This window comes from Astyanax mexicanus, chromosome 11, assembly GCF_023375975.1.
Source record: "Astyanax mexicanus isolate ESR-SI-001 chromosome 11, AstMex3_surface, whole genome shotgun sequence".
NCBI classification, from domain to species: Eukaryota; Metazoa; Chordata; class Actinopteri; order Characiformes; family Acestrorhamphidae; genus Astyanax; species Astyanax mexicanus.
In genome coordinates this window covers 29074963-29090690 of record NC_064418.1, presented here as the reverse complement: position 1 = coordinate 29090690, position 15728 = coordinate 29074963, and the positions used below count along the sequence as shown (strand labels likewise).

The 15728-nt window shown below is 37.2% G+C and overlaps 1 protein-coding gene across 4 annotated transcripts in view; it reads right to left on the bottom strand.

Moving 5' to 3' along the window:
- LOC103046181 (diacylglycerol kinase beta) overlaps positions 1 to 15728 on the bottom strand; it is a 194126-nt gene that overhangs the window by 71868 nt on the left and 106530 nt on the right. For all 4 annotated transcript variants that reach the window (XM_049484968.1, XM_049484967.1, XM_049484970.1 and 1 more), the window contains 6 exons: positions 15160 to 15258; positions 13482 to 13589; positions 10409 to 10482; positions 9169 to 9243; positions 5322 to 5407; positions 3505 to 3594 (listed from right to left, as the gene is read on the bottom strand). In XM_049484968.1, coding sequence (XP_049340925.1) covers positions 3505 to 3594; positions 5322 to 5407; positions 9169 to 9243; positions 10409 to 10482; positions 13482 to 13589; positions 15160 to 15258 — 532 coding nt within the window. The remainder of the gene's footprint in view (positions 1 to 3504; positions 3595 to 5321; positions 5408 to 9168; positions 9244 to 10408; positions 10483 to 13481; positions 13590 to 15159; positions 15259 to 15728) is intronic.

Below are 15728 nucleotides of genomic sequence, written 5' to 3'. Positions count from 1 at the left end.
GTGTGATATATCTATATAATATATTAGATACACATTTTGAACAAAATTACTTGAAATTAGTTACTTTTCGATAACATTCTAATTTTTTTTAGCTCTAGAAAGAATGAGACCACGTAAAAATGTAATATAATCAAGAGGAAGATGAACAATCACAACCAACAAATCAAGCTGAACTGCTTGAATTTTTGCACCAGGAGTGGCATAAAGTTATCCAAAAGCAGTGTGTAAGACTGGTGGAGGAGAACTGTGATTAAAAACTAGGGTTATTCCACCAAATACTGATTTCAGAACTCTTAAAACTGTATGAATATGAACTTGTTTTCTTTGCATTATTTTTTGCTATTTCAGCCATTTCTCATTTTCTGCAAATAAATGCTCTAAATAACAATATTTTTTATTTGGAATTTGGGAGAAATGTCTCCCAATGTTCATTTTATTAAAATATCTACCTATAAATAGCAAACTGAAGTGGTCTTTTTGACAGTTCTATTGAAAATGTGATAAAAACTTTTGTTATGTCACACATAACGTTTTCTATATTATTTCTGTAACGTTACAGGCTAACCTTCCTGGAACCTTTTTAAAACGTTGCTAAATGTTCTCATAGCGTTCTCTGGGTAGCTGGGTATTTGCACTGAATGACAAAATGGTCACTTGGACTTGAGACCTGTGGGTGAAGCCATTTGAGTTGAATTGCTCCATCACGGGTCTTAATCACAGGCCATTCTGTCAGTGCTGCATGGATGATGTGAGAGGTGTTCGGTGTCGGAATGCCTCCCAACTCAATTACTTTATTAGTTCTGCAGAGCAGAGCAGAGCAGGGCACAGAGGCTGGGTGTTACTGCACTGTGATGGAGGCGTTATCTCTTAATGAGGGCCATCACACTGTGAGGGAAGCAGCGATATTGACACTTTCCTGGCAACCCTGTGTGCCTCTGCTCATGTGTGATGACACCTAGAAGATCACACTTCCTCTATGTACAGAGCACTGTCCCATGAACACACACTCATTCACCAGAAACACATGTTCTGCAGAGGACAGCGACTGGTAGCACTGACCATTAACAACAAAAAAAAAAAACTTTAATACTTAAAGCTGATGTCTGAACGTTTTGGGATTTGGGGGATTTAGGGCCCTCTCTGGTGAAAATAGGTAATTGCAGCGAGCATGCAGAAGGATCATTTTAAACTGGGCGGGTGTGATGCGGTCTCCTTTCAGAGTGAATGAATCAGATTCCAGGTTATGTTTAGTCAGAGAGAGAGAGAGAGAGAGAGAGAGAGAGAGAGAGAAAGAGCGCGCTCTGTCAGAAACTTCACTTCTTAGTTTCTTTGTTTTTACTATGAGTGAATGAGCTACTGAGCTCTGAGTTTCCCCTTCTGGAGTCTCCATTGCTCCACCAGCCGCTTGTATTCAATAAAACTGAGCCGGATCCTCTTTTAGAGGCTTTAGAGTCACTTTACGTGTGACGTAAGTACGTAAAGACATGTGACGTTTACAGAAAAACACCCACAAAAAGCCCAGAGAAGACCCGACACCCCAGTTTTTAGAATGAATATATTATAAGGTTTAGCAGGGATGGTCATTCCAGCACTCTGGAACCATTAAACACAATATTTTATCCCTTCTTCACTCAGAACTGCTTCTGCTTTCAGTTTAGAACCAAAATAATACGGACTGCCACTTTAATATGTAACCAAGTAAGGTTTCAGTGGCATGAGATAAAATACATTCAGATAGCTGCTAACTCTGCAGCTCTGCATTTCACTGCCTTCTCTCACATACCCAAGCAAATTGATCAATATCCCTACACATCCACACAGGAAACACAGATATGATGTAATAGGTTAATTAATCAGCAACCTCCACAAGGTCACAGCTATCTAACGAGCAGACGTAAATTCACTGATGCATAAAAATCCACAATAACCTTATGGAACCAGCGCTCTACGCAAAAATTATATAACATATGACACCTTTTAGAGAGGGATTCTGTCACTGTGGTGAAGCTTCCCTCAGTATTCTCACATACATCCATAGCAATTTCTTTATCAAAATTGTTCATTAACACTACAGTTTAAATTATTTATTGGAATTGTTACTAAAGTTATACTTAAATAAACACATCAGCAATTTATTCATATTTATTTAGAACTTAACAGAGCTCACAGATGATTTTATTTCATTCTTTTAAATAAATTTTTGTTTCTTTTTTTTAAATAAGCCTATGTATATTCATTCTTGTTAAATGTGGGGTATGTATGTGCTATACAGGCCCTTGTTCTCCAAACCAAAATGTAATTTTTGCATTCTGAATGTTGCTGCAATTACTTCTGTCCTTGCATTGTAATTGGCTAAAAAGGCACACTAAGAGTGCCAATATCTCATCATAATAGCACTCTTAAAGGTCTCATTCCATCCTTTTTTTTAATTAATTTTAAAATGTCTAGTTGTGGTCTCTAGAATGAATAAATGCCTTGTGAACTGTTTTTTTCTAAAAAGAAAACAAACAAAAAAAATGCTCCGGGTATTTGGTATAACGCTGCTTTAGTCTGGTGGAGGAGTGGGCAGGGAGAAACGATATTTTAAAACGAAAATGAATATTATTAATGAATAATAGCTCTTGCTCATGAATATTCATAGATGTAAACATATCGCCTTTGTTTGGCTAACAGCGAGTAAATACATAAAATAATAATACTTTGCAATGTCATATGTTACTTTACAACATGTGTAATGCCCTGCTAACTGCCGTTCACCCACTGATCTAGTGTTAGAGTCTCTGTAAAACGCCAAATCCACCGGAGATCCTATGTAAACCTACAGTTACACATAGAGGTGGGTAGTCCAGGTCTAGAAAGTAGAATTCCACCCCTGCGTTTTGTTGGCTGAGGCGCTGCAATAGGACAAACTGCTATGGTGTTCCTAGCACTGTTAGCTTCTGTCTGATGAGATGTTAAGGTGTGTGCTTCAGCTCTGCCTGTGGGCGGTCGAGAGTGAAGGTGGACGAGGCCATGAATACTAATTCACGGGCTGACATAAACAAAATTCTTTTCCAGATCACCTTGTTTTTCAGAACATTTTATTTGACTAGTTACTGCAGTAATAAAAAAGCAATAACCTTGGTATCTCTAGTTCTGAAACTTTAAACTTTTTGACATATTTCAGGTCTGGCAGTTGTTCTTTACATTAAATCATAATTTCACGATCAACAGATACAAATCTCTTGGAATCAAATATTTTTGCATTGACCATTAAAAATTATTTTTCCTTTTCTAGTACAGATTATAAGTTGTATAGTAAACATTATTTCAGGATGTATTTATCTACAGTTCTTATCTTATTTTGAGTAGTGTAAAGGGCTGTTTTGAGAGTTAGGATACTTAACGTGAAAGCTTAACATGATTAGATTTCAATACACAACACCCCCTTAACCGCTCATCACAACCACACCACACAACTACACCGCCACCTCTGAAGATGGGCAAAAATAGGAGATCTCTCACCTCCACCCCAGCGAAGGCAGCGTGCCAGGTCATTCCCAGTGCCCAGCGGCAGGATGGCGACAGGGGGGTGGCGTGCAAAATTAGCCTTATCTGAAGAGAACACAGAAGAGAGAATTATTTAACAAACAGGGTAACAAAGGCACTGAGGATAACTCATAAGATGTTATAAGATATTTCTTAGCGATACAATATATTTCTTAGCTGGTTTAAAATATGTATACGCCTGTATTGCTGTAAGTGGTGCTGATTTGGCATTTTATTACACATTTCTGGAAAAAAATAAGAGACCACTTGAAAATGATGATTTTCTTTGATTTTACCAAATTGAAAACCTCTGGAATATAATCAAGAGATGGATGATCACAAGTCATCAAACCAAGCTGAACTGCTTGAATTTTTGCACCAGGAGTGGCACAAAGTTATCCAAAAGCAGTGTGTAAGACTGGTGGAGGAGAACATGCCAAGATGCATGGAAAATGTGATTAAAACCAGGGTGAACTCTTAAAACATTATGAATATGAACTTGTTTTCTTTGCACCTGAAAGCACTGCATCTTTTTTGTTATTTCAGCTATTTCTGATTTTCAATATTTTTATTTGGAATTTGGAAGCAATGTTGTCTGTAGTTTATTGCATAAAACAATGTTCATTTTACTCAAACATCTACCTATAAATAGCAAAATCAGTTAAACTGATTCAGAAACTGAAGTGGTCTCTTATTTTTTTCATTTTTATTTTGTATATTGTCAAAATGAATCATATGATATTGGACAATAATAATAATCAACTAAAACGTTCTGAAAATCTCTCTAATATGTTTTTTTTTTCCAAAAGAAACCAGACAGAAGTGTCTGTGTCTCCCATAATTAGTGCAGTAGCTGAGTCTCTCATCAGATAAAAAGGGCCAGTAATAATATTTTGTATCCCTTTGCTGACAGTCCCTGTGTGGCTCACAACACAAGGTCTGCAGGGATCTTGCATTTGGGACCTTGCCCTGTTCTGCATGGTGGGATTTACTGCCTAACCAGAGGGGCTCTCTGACTAATCACCCTAAGCAGCAGCCATTTTCTAATGCTTGTCAAAATCATGTGGGTGAGGAGAGCTGATCTAGGAACAGATTGAATAAACTAATCATCAGATTTTACCATTAAAGGCTAAACAGCAATGCTGCTCCCAAATAAGCTTCCAAAAAAAAAAAAGAGAAAGCTTTTTTCCCTCTGCTCTTCCACTAATGGACCCTCACTGGCTCTCATGGGGGTAGGAGCTCAGCAGCACTGATCCAGGATCAGGTGTCTCTTCTCTCCACTGTGCCCATTTCTAGCTATTAGGTTATAAGTCCAAACTGATTCTAAACCAGCACTTAAAAGCACTATCTACCACCACCCACACAGACTTCTCTCCAGCGCTTATCCATTAACATCAGCAGGGCTGTCAGCAGGGAAAGAGGCAGCCCATTATCTCTCCACCGTTATCTTCCATTCACTCATATGAAAGAGGTCACAGATGAGCGTGCACGCTTCCTAGACATCATTTAAGAACAATAGCCTTTTAGAGGCCGATTAAACGCTACCATGATTATGTTTGCATTGTTTCGAACAAGAGCAAAGTTCCTCACTGCAGTGTGCTATTATTATCAAGAATATATATTTTTCTACATTTATTAGAGGTTCATTGTTTAAATAATTGGTCGTAGTCAAAACAGCTTAGACAGACTTTTTCTTTTGTCAGAATATGTCTTGTTTAAGCTGATTCATAGAATTTTATGTATTTAAGACTAAAGTGAAGATGTTACGTTAGATATTATTGCTACACACTTACCAATGCAATCCAAAATCCAGCCCACTGTTCCATCCCCTCCACAAGCCAAAACTTGGAAGTCAGGAACATCACGGAAGAAGTTGAGTCTGAATGACGTAAAAGAAGTAAAAAGATGGGTCAGACAAAGTTTTCTAATTGGTTGCTGAACTGGATTTATTTTTATAGAAAAAAGTATTTATGATATTTGGAAAAAAATATTGGGACACTTGCTAATTTAAATCAAGAACATTAAAAAGAATGTATCCTGCTTTTTTGGAGTAAATGTCTCTACAGTCCAGGGAGGGCTTCCTATACAGATTTTGATACATCTTGATGTGAGGGTTTGATTGCGTTTAGCAACAAAAGCATGAGGGAGGTGAGGATGTTAAATAATCTCCACCCCAACTGATCCCCAATTCCCTCACTTTCTGAAAAAATACTGTGTGTTTAAGCACTGTCATCGTGATGCGCGTGTACGCAATAATTACATTGCAGGACGTGCAATGTCACTTAAGGCAATTAAAGCAAACACATCATGTTGCAATGTTTTGACTTTGACATAAGAAGTAGATACACAGCGCTGTCTCTGTGTCTGTGTGAGTGACAGGCTGCTGCTGCCTGAGAAGCGCGAGGGGGAGGGGGAGGGGGGGCACAGCACAGTTTTGAGCAGATATTTCCAGTTACAGCTGAATTCACACTTTTAATCCCAGTAAAATGCTTGTTTGCCTTTTATAAAGCCATTTAAATGCCTGATTAAAGGGCTGATTACGGCTGTTTTGCCGTTTTCCTCGGGTTTTAAGGGCTCAACGCTGACTCAACTTTTGATTGGTCTGGACCCGAGACAGCGCACGAGTGGGGGCGGGGATGGTGACACCATGGGCCCTGCATTGTTTAATATTTCGATACATATTGTCTAAAAAAGAACATTTGCAATGTAAAATTTTCCAATATCGTGTAGCCCTATTAGACATTGTGCCAAAAAGGGACCAAACAAGCTGTATGCGTGCTACATAGGTATGTTATATTATTATATTACATTATTCTAGCCACTAGCTAAATGCTAATGCTAAATGCTACATCATGTCCTTTAAAGAAGCTATGTCTCTGAATATTTTATTTTAGTGACATAGGAATAATTCTTGGCACCACTATTTTTAATAGTTAAGAATTTAGAAATAAAAAATGTTACAGTCACTTAGTGTTTGAAGATTTACGCTGCAGTTTAAGAGCTTCCGGGAGCCTCCTGCTCATGTCCAGTACATAAACACAGCAGGGAACTGCTGCAGTGCTGAATGTGATACATTAGCAAAACAGCCACAAGATGCTGTCAAATATTAATTCTTGTAGTATCTGTGACAAATCACCATGTTTTTATACAAATGTGTGATTTAGGAGAAAGGCAGGATCAGCAATTAGGATAAATGTGGGCCAATAATTGGAAAAACACAAAACAAAACAGTGTGTATAGTCTTGTTTTATCTGGAGTCACAGAGTTGTAGGTGAACAAAATGGCTGCCATTCTAACAATCAAATCAGATTTGATTCACTTTCATATGTGGTCCTAAATCAGATACGTATCTGATCCATAGACAACATGATTGTGAGCAGTCAAACAGCAAAAGCAAGCCGCCTGGTCTCTTTCTGACAAGATAGCCTAATCCGATCTGAGCAAAAAATCAGATTTGAGCAATGTGGCTTGTTATGTGAACGTAGCCATACGTAATGTTTTTTCAGTTCATTCTATAGTTGACCAAACTGAGGTGAACTTTTGATTAAACTAAACTGAAATACCAAAAGAAACCTCATAAAACATTGACCTGCCTTTGATTTTTTCAAACTCCGCTTGAATGTAATTGCTATACTAGTTAAACACAACTCATAATTTACTATAATTACTACTACATATCATAATTGTCACTAATTGAAAAAGGGCTGTTGCCACAATGGCAATATATATGACATATATTATGTAGGTAATAAAAAAATGAAAACAAAATGTTTGTTACACAAGCCCTCAGTGTCAAAGGAAAAAGCTCATCGATTTGAACAGGTCTGAGCTACTGAATAATATCTGAATAGTATATTTTATTAAATTTAGCTTAAATAAAAATAAATTAGTAATAAATGCAGGCTGGGAATATTTCATAACATACATTAATTTGGTGTCATTTTCACTCTGGTGTTAATTTACTTGTACTGTCACTAAAAGGTGAATCAAGCTACGCCACACACACACTGCTCTGACTCCACATGTCTCTCTCTCTCTCTCTGAATAGCTTGTGGAAAATGAGCGCAGCTCTGGTCGTGACTGGAGATGTTCCTAGGGGGAGGGGCACTGGGACAGAATAGGTTGACTGCTCTCCTGTGAGAGGTCTATACCTTTTGTTCTCATTTTTTTCTGAATGAAATGCTCTGTTGCACAACTCACCCAGAGGTACAGAATGTACTCAAGTGAAGGGTGTTTGTGTGAGTGAGTATGCATACAGTATGTGTGTGGGATTGAGTGAGTACACACAAGCTTGACTCAGTGGATGTGACAGAATAGTATCATCTATTAGACTATTTGCTACTCTGTGCCATATGCACCAAATTATGATCGATGGGACCACAATCCCACATCAAGTTATCCCATATAACATTTCATCCCAAATGAAATTAATTGAATATTGGTTCATCAAGAATAGCCAATACAATAGCCAATAATTTCCTCTGTGGAGTTGATTACAAAAGTATCACTGATTAAGGCAAACATTGATTTATAATAAGTCAAAAGTAGACATACAAAGAACTTTTACTTGTAGAATAAACAAATGATTAGTCTAATCAATGTACTAAATGAGAGCTATCAATTTGTTACCCTTTAAATAAACATAAGGTACCAATTTTATCTTAAAATAACAGCTTTAAAATAATGTAGAAGTTCCACTGACTATATCAACGTGAATGGCGTCCCTATACTTCTCACTCTGAGCACTTTAATGCTTCATTTGCTGCTTCTTTTGATATTTAGGAGCAGTTATGTATCTATCAGCTTGTCAATAAATGCATGTGTTAAGCTGTTTAAGAGGTAATGCTGATTGATATGTATTCACTGCAGTGAAGTAAAAGTGCTTGCTATAAATCCCCACCACGAAATTCAGATAATTATTAATAATATCAAATTTATTTAAGATTTAAGGTCAGGGTTAGAGTTAATAATAATAATAATAATAATAATAATAATAAACTTTACAAGCAAGAAAACTAATTATAATAAACAATCAAGCAAGACAACTAAAAATTAACCACAAAAAGTCAATTAAAATGAACACTTGTAAAATATAAATATAATACTCAAAGCAAATGAATGAAAATTATGATAGAATAAAAATACAATGAAAAACAGACAGATAAAAATAAGATCTAATTAAAAGCTAGAAGAATAAAAATAAGATAATAATAAGGTAATAATAAAATCAGAACCAAATAATAAAACAGTTGTAAAAATAAATAAATATTAAGAAGGATCCAATTGAAAGCTAGAAAAATAAGAAAATATTTTTATTAAGAGCTAATATAAAAAGATATGTTTTAGCCTTTTCTTAAAAACAGTATCAGAGGTTGCTTGACGAATATTTATTGGTAACGTGTTCCAGATTTTTGCCTCGTAAAAACAAAAAGCCGCTTCTCCACTCTTTTTGAGTCTCATACAGGGGATATGAAGAAGTCTGTCAGTTGATGATCTTAAGGTGCTAAACCATTAATTGATTATGGGTTATACTTAACAATAGGCTAAGCACTAACAATACCATTTTTGTGATTATAGATATATTGAAATATTTAATATAGGCTTGTTGATTAGTATACTTTGTCTTTTTTGTTGACTTACCCTACTGTAGGTCCTCCACGCTCCAGACTGTACACCTGTCTGGGGTTAAGCAGGTACTGGAATTTCCGTAACACCCTAATGAATAAAATAATGAAGCAGAGTTAATGTTGATGAAGGAGTAATTAGGTTATAAAGCAACAGAAACTACATACAGATTAGAGAAAGGAGAGAGAAAAAGGGGAATGGGTATGTGTTTGACACTCCACACACGTGCATGTACACTGTTTAGACAGCTTTCAGTAACCTTGACAAATAGGTACTGCATGAAATGATAACTGAAAGCTCCACAATGCCCTTCAGTTCTAATTCTGTTAGCTTCCGCTGCCTCATGCTCGGTGGAGAGAGGATGGAGGGATAAATGAGAGAGAGAAGGAAAAATAGACAGATAGATAGAGACAGAGAAAGAGAGAGAGAGAGAGAAATAGAGTGATAGAGACGCAAAGAGTCTTGTCTGAAACAGAGAAAGCTTTTAGTGCGGTGCATTACTCATTATGTTGGGGGTGGGGTGGGGTAATTTAAGCACTTATAACCACTGAAAACACTATTCATTCAGCATGCAAAGAACATAAGGGCAACGTTAAGAGTCGAAAACTACCAATCAGCCTTTCAATGTAGTGAACAGGTTGAAGGAAGTGGAAAAATACAAGTTCACTTCCTTTTTAGCATCAAAAGGAACAGTCCGAACAGTGTTGCTTTTTTCGTATTCGGAGCAGTTAACACGTCTTTCTGCGAGCTAAAGTCTAATAATAGGGAATAATCGGGCCATTATTGGTATTTAAAAGCGTGTTGCCATGGCGACGCTACTGCTGGATCCCAAACTGGTCCCCTGGCGTAGTGAGGATGTATGGTGGGCGATCAGAGCTGCAACAACACCTACATTCATCCTTCTTAAAGAGCACTGCCGCGTCCTGTTTGCTTTGATGGTATTTAGGACAGTGCTGACGAGCAAGAATAACATGAGAATAGTTTGCGAGACATGAATAAAAGGAAAGAATGCTGACCACCAATGACTGTTTTTTTGAAGACGGGATAGAAAATGCTGGGGGATTGGTGAATAGCTTTGGGAAAATAGTTAAACCCTGCTACACAGCACTATACACAGTATTTTAAAAAATGCTAATTCAGGCTAAATGTATTCTATTTAAAATGGTAGCAGCGTAGATTAAGATTTTGCCAGTAAAACTAGTAAAATTAAAGAGGCTGAAGATTTGAAGAAGAGTGAAACAGAAGAGGAGCCCACCTTTCACCCTGTCGACCACCACTCTTAGGGTTAACCAGCACCAGCAGAGGATGTGTCCCAGGGAGAGGGGTGATCTGAATATGGAGAAAATCAGTATTGTAGTATTGTAAAGGAATTACAGAACACTAGTTACAGTTGCAAGAATGTAGACAGTATGTGAACCCTTTTCCAGAGGCGGTTCTTTAATAAGGCAAACCTAGGCATTTGCCTAGGGCCTCGACCAAATCTGTCCTCCATAGGGGCCCCCAAATCTGACCATCCCAGCTACAGTAAATACACCAAAAACAAAAAAACATATGTCTATTAAAAAAAACAGAAATATCAGTATAATACCGAATTAATGTCTAAATACTAATTGTCTTGTCCAAACACACATACCCCCCTCAGTTGCTTGCATTGAGCTAGTCCATAATATGATGACACACGACGTGTTTCCTCTAATTATATCCACGCCAAAGCAAAAGCTGGAAATTTACGCTGATAGTAAATAAACACGAGTGTTACTGACCAAAATAAACACTTTTTAGGAGAGATATAAGTTGTGTGTAAATATTTATAAGACAATACCTGACAAAATCTGTTTTAATGAGGTTAATAAACATCACTGTGACACTGCGCTATTCACAGTTTCACCGCAGCAAAGGACGAGGACATGAATCTAACCAGCCTGATTTCTGCCCCCAATAACCCTTTCAATAACCTCCAATAGCCTTTAATAGTCTTCAGTAGCCTTCAACAGTCTAACCTTGCAGCCGTGGTGTGTCCACTAAACTCCTGAGGTTAGCAGCGCGCTAACTGACCTGTTTATAATGTAATCCGAGCAGTGACTCCGTGACGGCTGCTCTAAACAGCTGCTGTTAGCTGCTTGGGCTGAAAGATGAACTGTAGAGAGCTGTATTATTCGGTTAGTGGGGTTAAAACCCTTATTTTCTACACAAATTAATTTAAGAAAACTGAAAAAAAGCTCCAGACTGGCTGGGCTGAGCCCTGTAGCCCGTGGCTGGGCTGTAGCTCTGACTGGGTAAAGACAGCCGGGCTTGTGCTGCTGCTGCAGCTCCGGCTAGTGGTTGGATGAGGAACTGCAGCTTCCTGTGAGCGAGCAGTTTCACCGGTTTCACCAGTTTCATCCACACACAGCTCTGATAAACTGCTTAACCCTAAACTCCTGAATCAGATCGGCTAAAATCAATGGAATATCGGCCGATCGCCGATACCGTATTTTGGCTAAAAATCGGCCGATACCGATACACTGCCGATCGATCGTTCCATCTCTAGTTACTTGGTTTATGTGTGTGTTTTAAGAATGAGGTCCCCTTGTTTATATTTTGCCTAGGGCCCCAAAATGGCTAGATCCGCCCCTGCCCTTTGCAAGTACCATTTAACTAGCCAAAATGTATATTTAGTATTCTGTATCACTGTATATCACAACAATATATATTTTACTTATACATTTTTTACTTGAAAGCCAGACAATTTTGGATCATCAAGTTCTCAACACAGTTGCTGATAATGTTTATAATCTTTATCATCTTTACTGGTACAAAAAACATGGGTACAAAAAAGCACTTTCACTGAAAGGTTCTTTTTTACCCTAATATAAGGTACAGCCCCAGCGACAAGCTTTGTACTCTTTTAAGTACAAATCTGTACTTATTTTTCTTAGTGAGAATAACTTGAATTTCTGCATGCATTGGACCTCAGTGAAGCTGGCCCCTCATATCATTAGAAATGAAATAAAAATATTTCCATTGGTTAGTGCTACGTTTGTGCTGGTTTGTGCAGCAAAAATTAATGTTTGTGCTGTTATCGTAATTGAAATATTAAACATTTAATTTTCTTACCTGTTATGTAACCCAGCCCCTCATTTGTGGCCAAATCGCACCAAAGTGGTCTCATTGGTTAGTGCTACGTTTGTGCTGGTTTGTGCAGCAAAAAATAACGTTTGTGCTGTTATCATCATTAAGATATAAAACATTATATTTATTACCTGTTATGTAACCCAGCCCCTCATTTGTGGCCAAATCACCCCAAAGTGGTCTCATTGGTTAGTGCTACGTTTGTGCTGGTTTGTGCAGCAAAAATTAACATTTGTGCTGTTATCGTTATTGAGATATTAAACATTATATTTACTGTTAACCTTATTGAGATATTAAACATTTAATTTCTGACCTGTTATAACACAGCCCCTCATCTGTGGCTAAATTGCACCAAAGTGGTCTTATTGGTTAGTGCTACGTTTGTGCTGGTTTGTGCAGCAAAAATTAGTGTTTGTGCTGTTATTGTTATTGATTTATTAGGAAAAAAATATTGAATAGGTGTGAAGCTGGCCCCTCATATAATCAGAAATGGAATAAAAATATTTCCATTGGTTAGTGCTACGTGGACATATTTTTATCTCATTTCTAATAATATGAGGGGCCAGCTTCACTGAGGTATGCATTGGTCATTAAATGTGTTCTGATCTTCATCTAAGTCACAACAACAGACAAACACAGTCTGCTTAAACCAATACTACACAAAAAATATATATGTTTGCATGGTTTTATTGAACACATATTGAACACAACAGGTTAACATTCACAGAGCAGAGTGGAAAAAGTATGTGAACCCCTGGGCTAATGACTTTTCTAAGAGCTAATTGGAGTCAGGATGTGATCAGATTGGATGTGTTGGTTAAAGCTGCCCTGCTGTATAAAAAACAGACACAACAGTTTTGAGTTTGCTGTTCTTAAGAAGCGTTGCTTGATGTGAATCATGCCTCACACAAAAGAGAGCTCTCAGAAGACCTACGTTCAAGAACTGTTGACTTGCATGAAGCTGGAAAGAGTTACAAAAAAGTATCTCTAAATGCCTTGATGTTCATGTGATGTTTAAGGGTTCACATACTATTTCTTGCAATTGTAACTGGTTTCATAAGTGGTGCATGTTAGATTTGGGTTGTAGGTTAATTTTAGAATAATGGAACTCTCTAGTAAGATGGGGTGGAGACCACTGTCATAAGAGTGTCACAAGCTACCTAAACATAAAATCTGTGTGTGATTACTAATTAATTCAATGTAGTTTGAGTACTGACCTGCAGTGCTTGGCCATCTCCTGTAAACTTGAAGCACTGGCTGGAGTCATCAGGACTGGTGCTGGGGGACGACTCACTTTCTCCTCTTTTTACTACAGAGTGACGATCCTGAACAACCGTATAAGAATATTACAGAATTACAGAAGATATGCACATACTACTACTACTACTAGTAGTACTATTAATCTTTCATTATATATCACGTTTTATAAAGATAGCAGTGTAAAACAAATATCAGTAACAGTACCAATAGAAAAATAAGTAAAATACATTAAAGTAAAACTATTGATTACACTGACATGCCATAAGTCATGGGATAACAGTATATAACAGTATGTTACAGTATGTATGTGATCACAAAGTGTTACCTCAGGGAACGCTTGGGAAGGCCCTGACCTGTATAAGTTCTAAGGTGTTAACTTATGGTTGAGGCTGAAAATTTTCATGGTAAACGTTTGAGTGAGGCCTGATAGTGGGTGCCAAATTGATGGAACAATTAATTTCTGAAGTTGTGCAGGCATTTAACTTTCCTCGATCCACAGCGCCACATGTGCATAATGCCTTCTACTTCATAGAAGGTTTTACAACCCACAGTGGATAATGCAGTGAGAGGTAATGACTGTGACCGGTGGCATCTGGCTAGAACTGTCCATGTAAACAGACAATCGACCCACATGACAGAAATCAAATCTAAATTCAATGATTTTTCCCATTTGGCAAAACATAATTTGACAAATGTATTGTAAATATTTTACTTGTATGTACACACATTCCCTGATAGGATTTTTGTGTTATTTTTATGTAATTTTATATTCTTTTTTTGAAGTTATGTTTGTTATAATGTTATACATTTTATACATGATTAAGGTAGAAGCTTTATTTAAGTCGATATCAGGTTTATTGTCTTTTTCTGCACTGTATGTTATTCTACACTGCCTGGCCAAAAAAAGTCGCCACCAAAAAAAAAGGTCACGTAGCACGCTTTCTTTGTGGCACTGTTTCAATAAGCTTCTGCAATGTCACAAGATTTAGTTCAGTCCAGTTTTATATTAAATTTTCACCAAGATCTTGCAGCATCGATGCTCATCCCAAAAAATCTCAATGAGGTTAAGGTCTTGACTCTGTGGTGAACAATCCATGTGTGAAAATGATGATCTCGTGCTCCCTGAGCCGCTCTTTCACAATTCCATGGAAAAAAATCCATTGATGGAATAACCTGGTCTATATTCAGTATATTCAGGTAGTCAGCTGACCTCATTCTTTCAGCACATACTGTTGCTGAACCTAGACCTGACCAACTGCAGCCACCCCACATCATTTACTTACTTAAATCCAAGTGGAGACCATTTTTTTAGCCTTAAAAAAAGCTAAAAAAAAATCTAGTTCAATGCAGCAGACTTCACACACACATATCCTGCAGTGCAGAATTCTTCAGCTTCCACTGGAGCTGGCCAAAGTCAAAAGATGGTATTATTTCCAATCTCATGACCTTCTTTGGCATGTCAGTGTGAAACTGATATTATTATAGATTAAAAATATTAAAATAGTCATTTTAATTAAATGCTTAATTAATTAAATATGTTTTCAAATAGTTTTCAAATGTTTCTCCTTAGTATAATAAAAGGAATATGAAATATATACATGACTGGAAGCAGAAGCAAACAATGACTAAACTGACCAACACGACTGGGCAGATATAGGATGGAAGGAGGGTGTGGTCTCTCAGTGGTCCACCATCACACTCTGCCTTCACATTAGACGCACACTTGTTATGGACCTGCAAATAAGAAGAGATATCAGGAGTTAGGTAAGTTTCAACTCTCTCTCTCTCTCTCTCTCTCTCTCTCTCTCTCTCTCTCTGTTTCTCTCCTTCATTTTTTCTCTTTCCTAGACCGCATTCACACAGATGTAAACATGCACGTGCAAATAGTGATGCTTGCTCCTATATTATGATTCTTTTTTTTCCCAATTGTAAACTTCTTATTTGAAAGACTGTAAACGTAGCCTATGCAGCTTATTAATGACAAAAAAAATATTATGATTATTTGTTGACTAATATTTGTTGATTATTTATTTAGGGATTTATGACTATTTCCCTTAGGAAAGCCATTAAATAACACGTCTGGTATATTTTTTTCTATAACACACTTAACGCAAAAACATTACTTAAAATCGCTTATTTTTATGTGTTTTATGCAACTGAGCCTGCATGCCCTTTTCCTGATTCATTCAGAAACACAATACTGG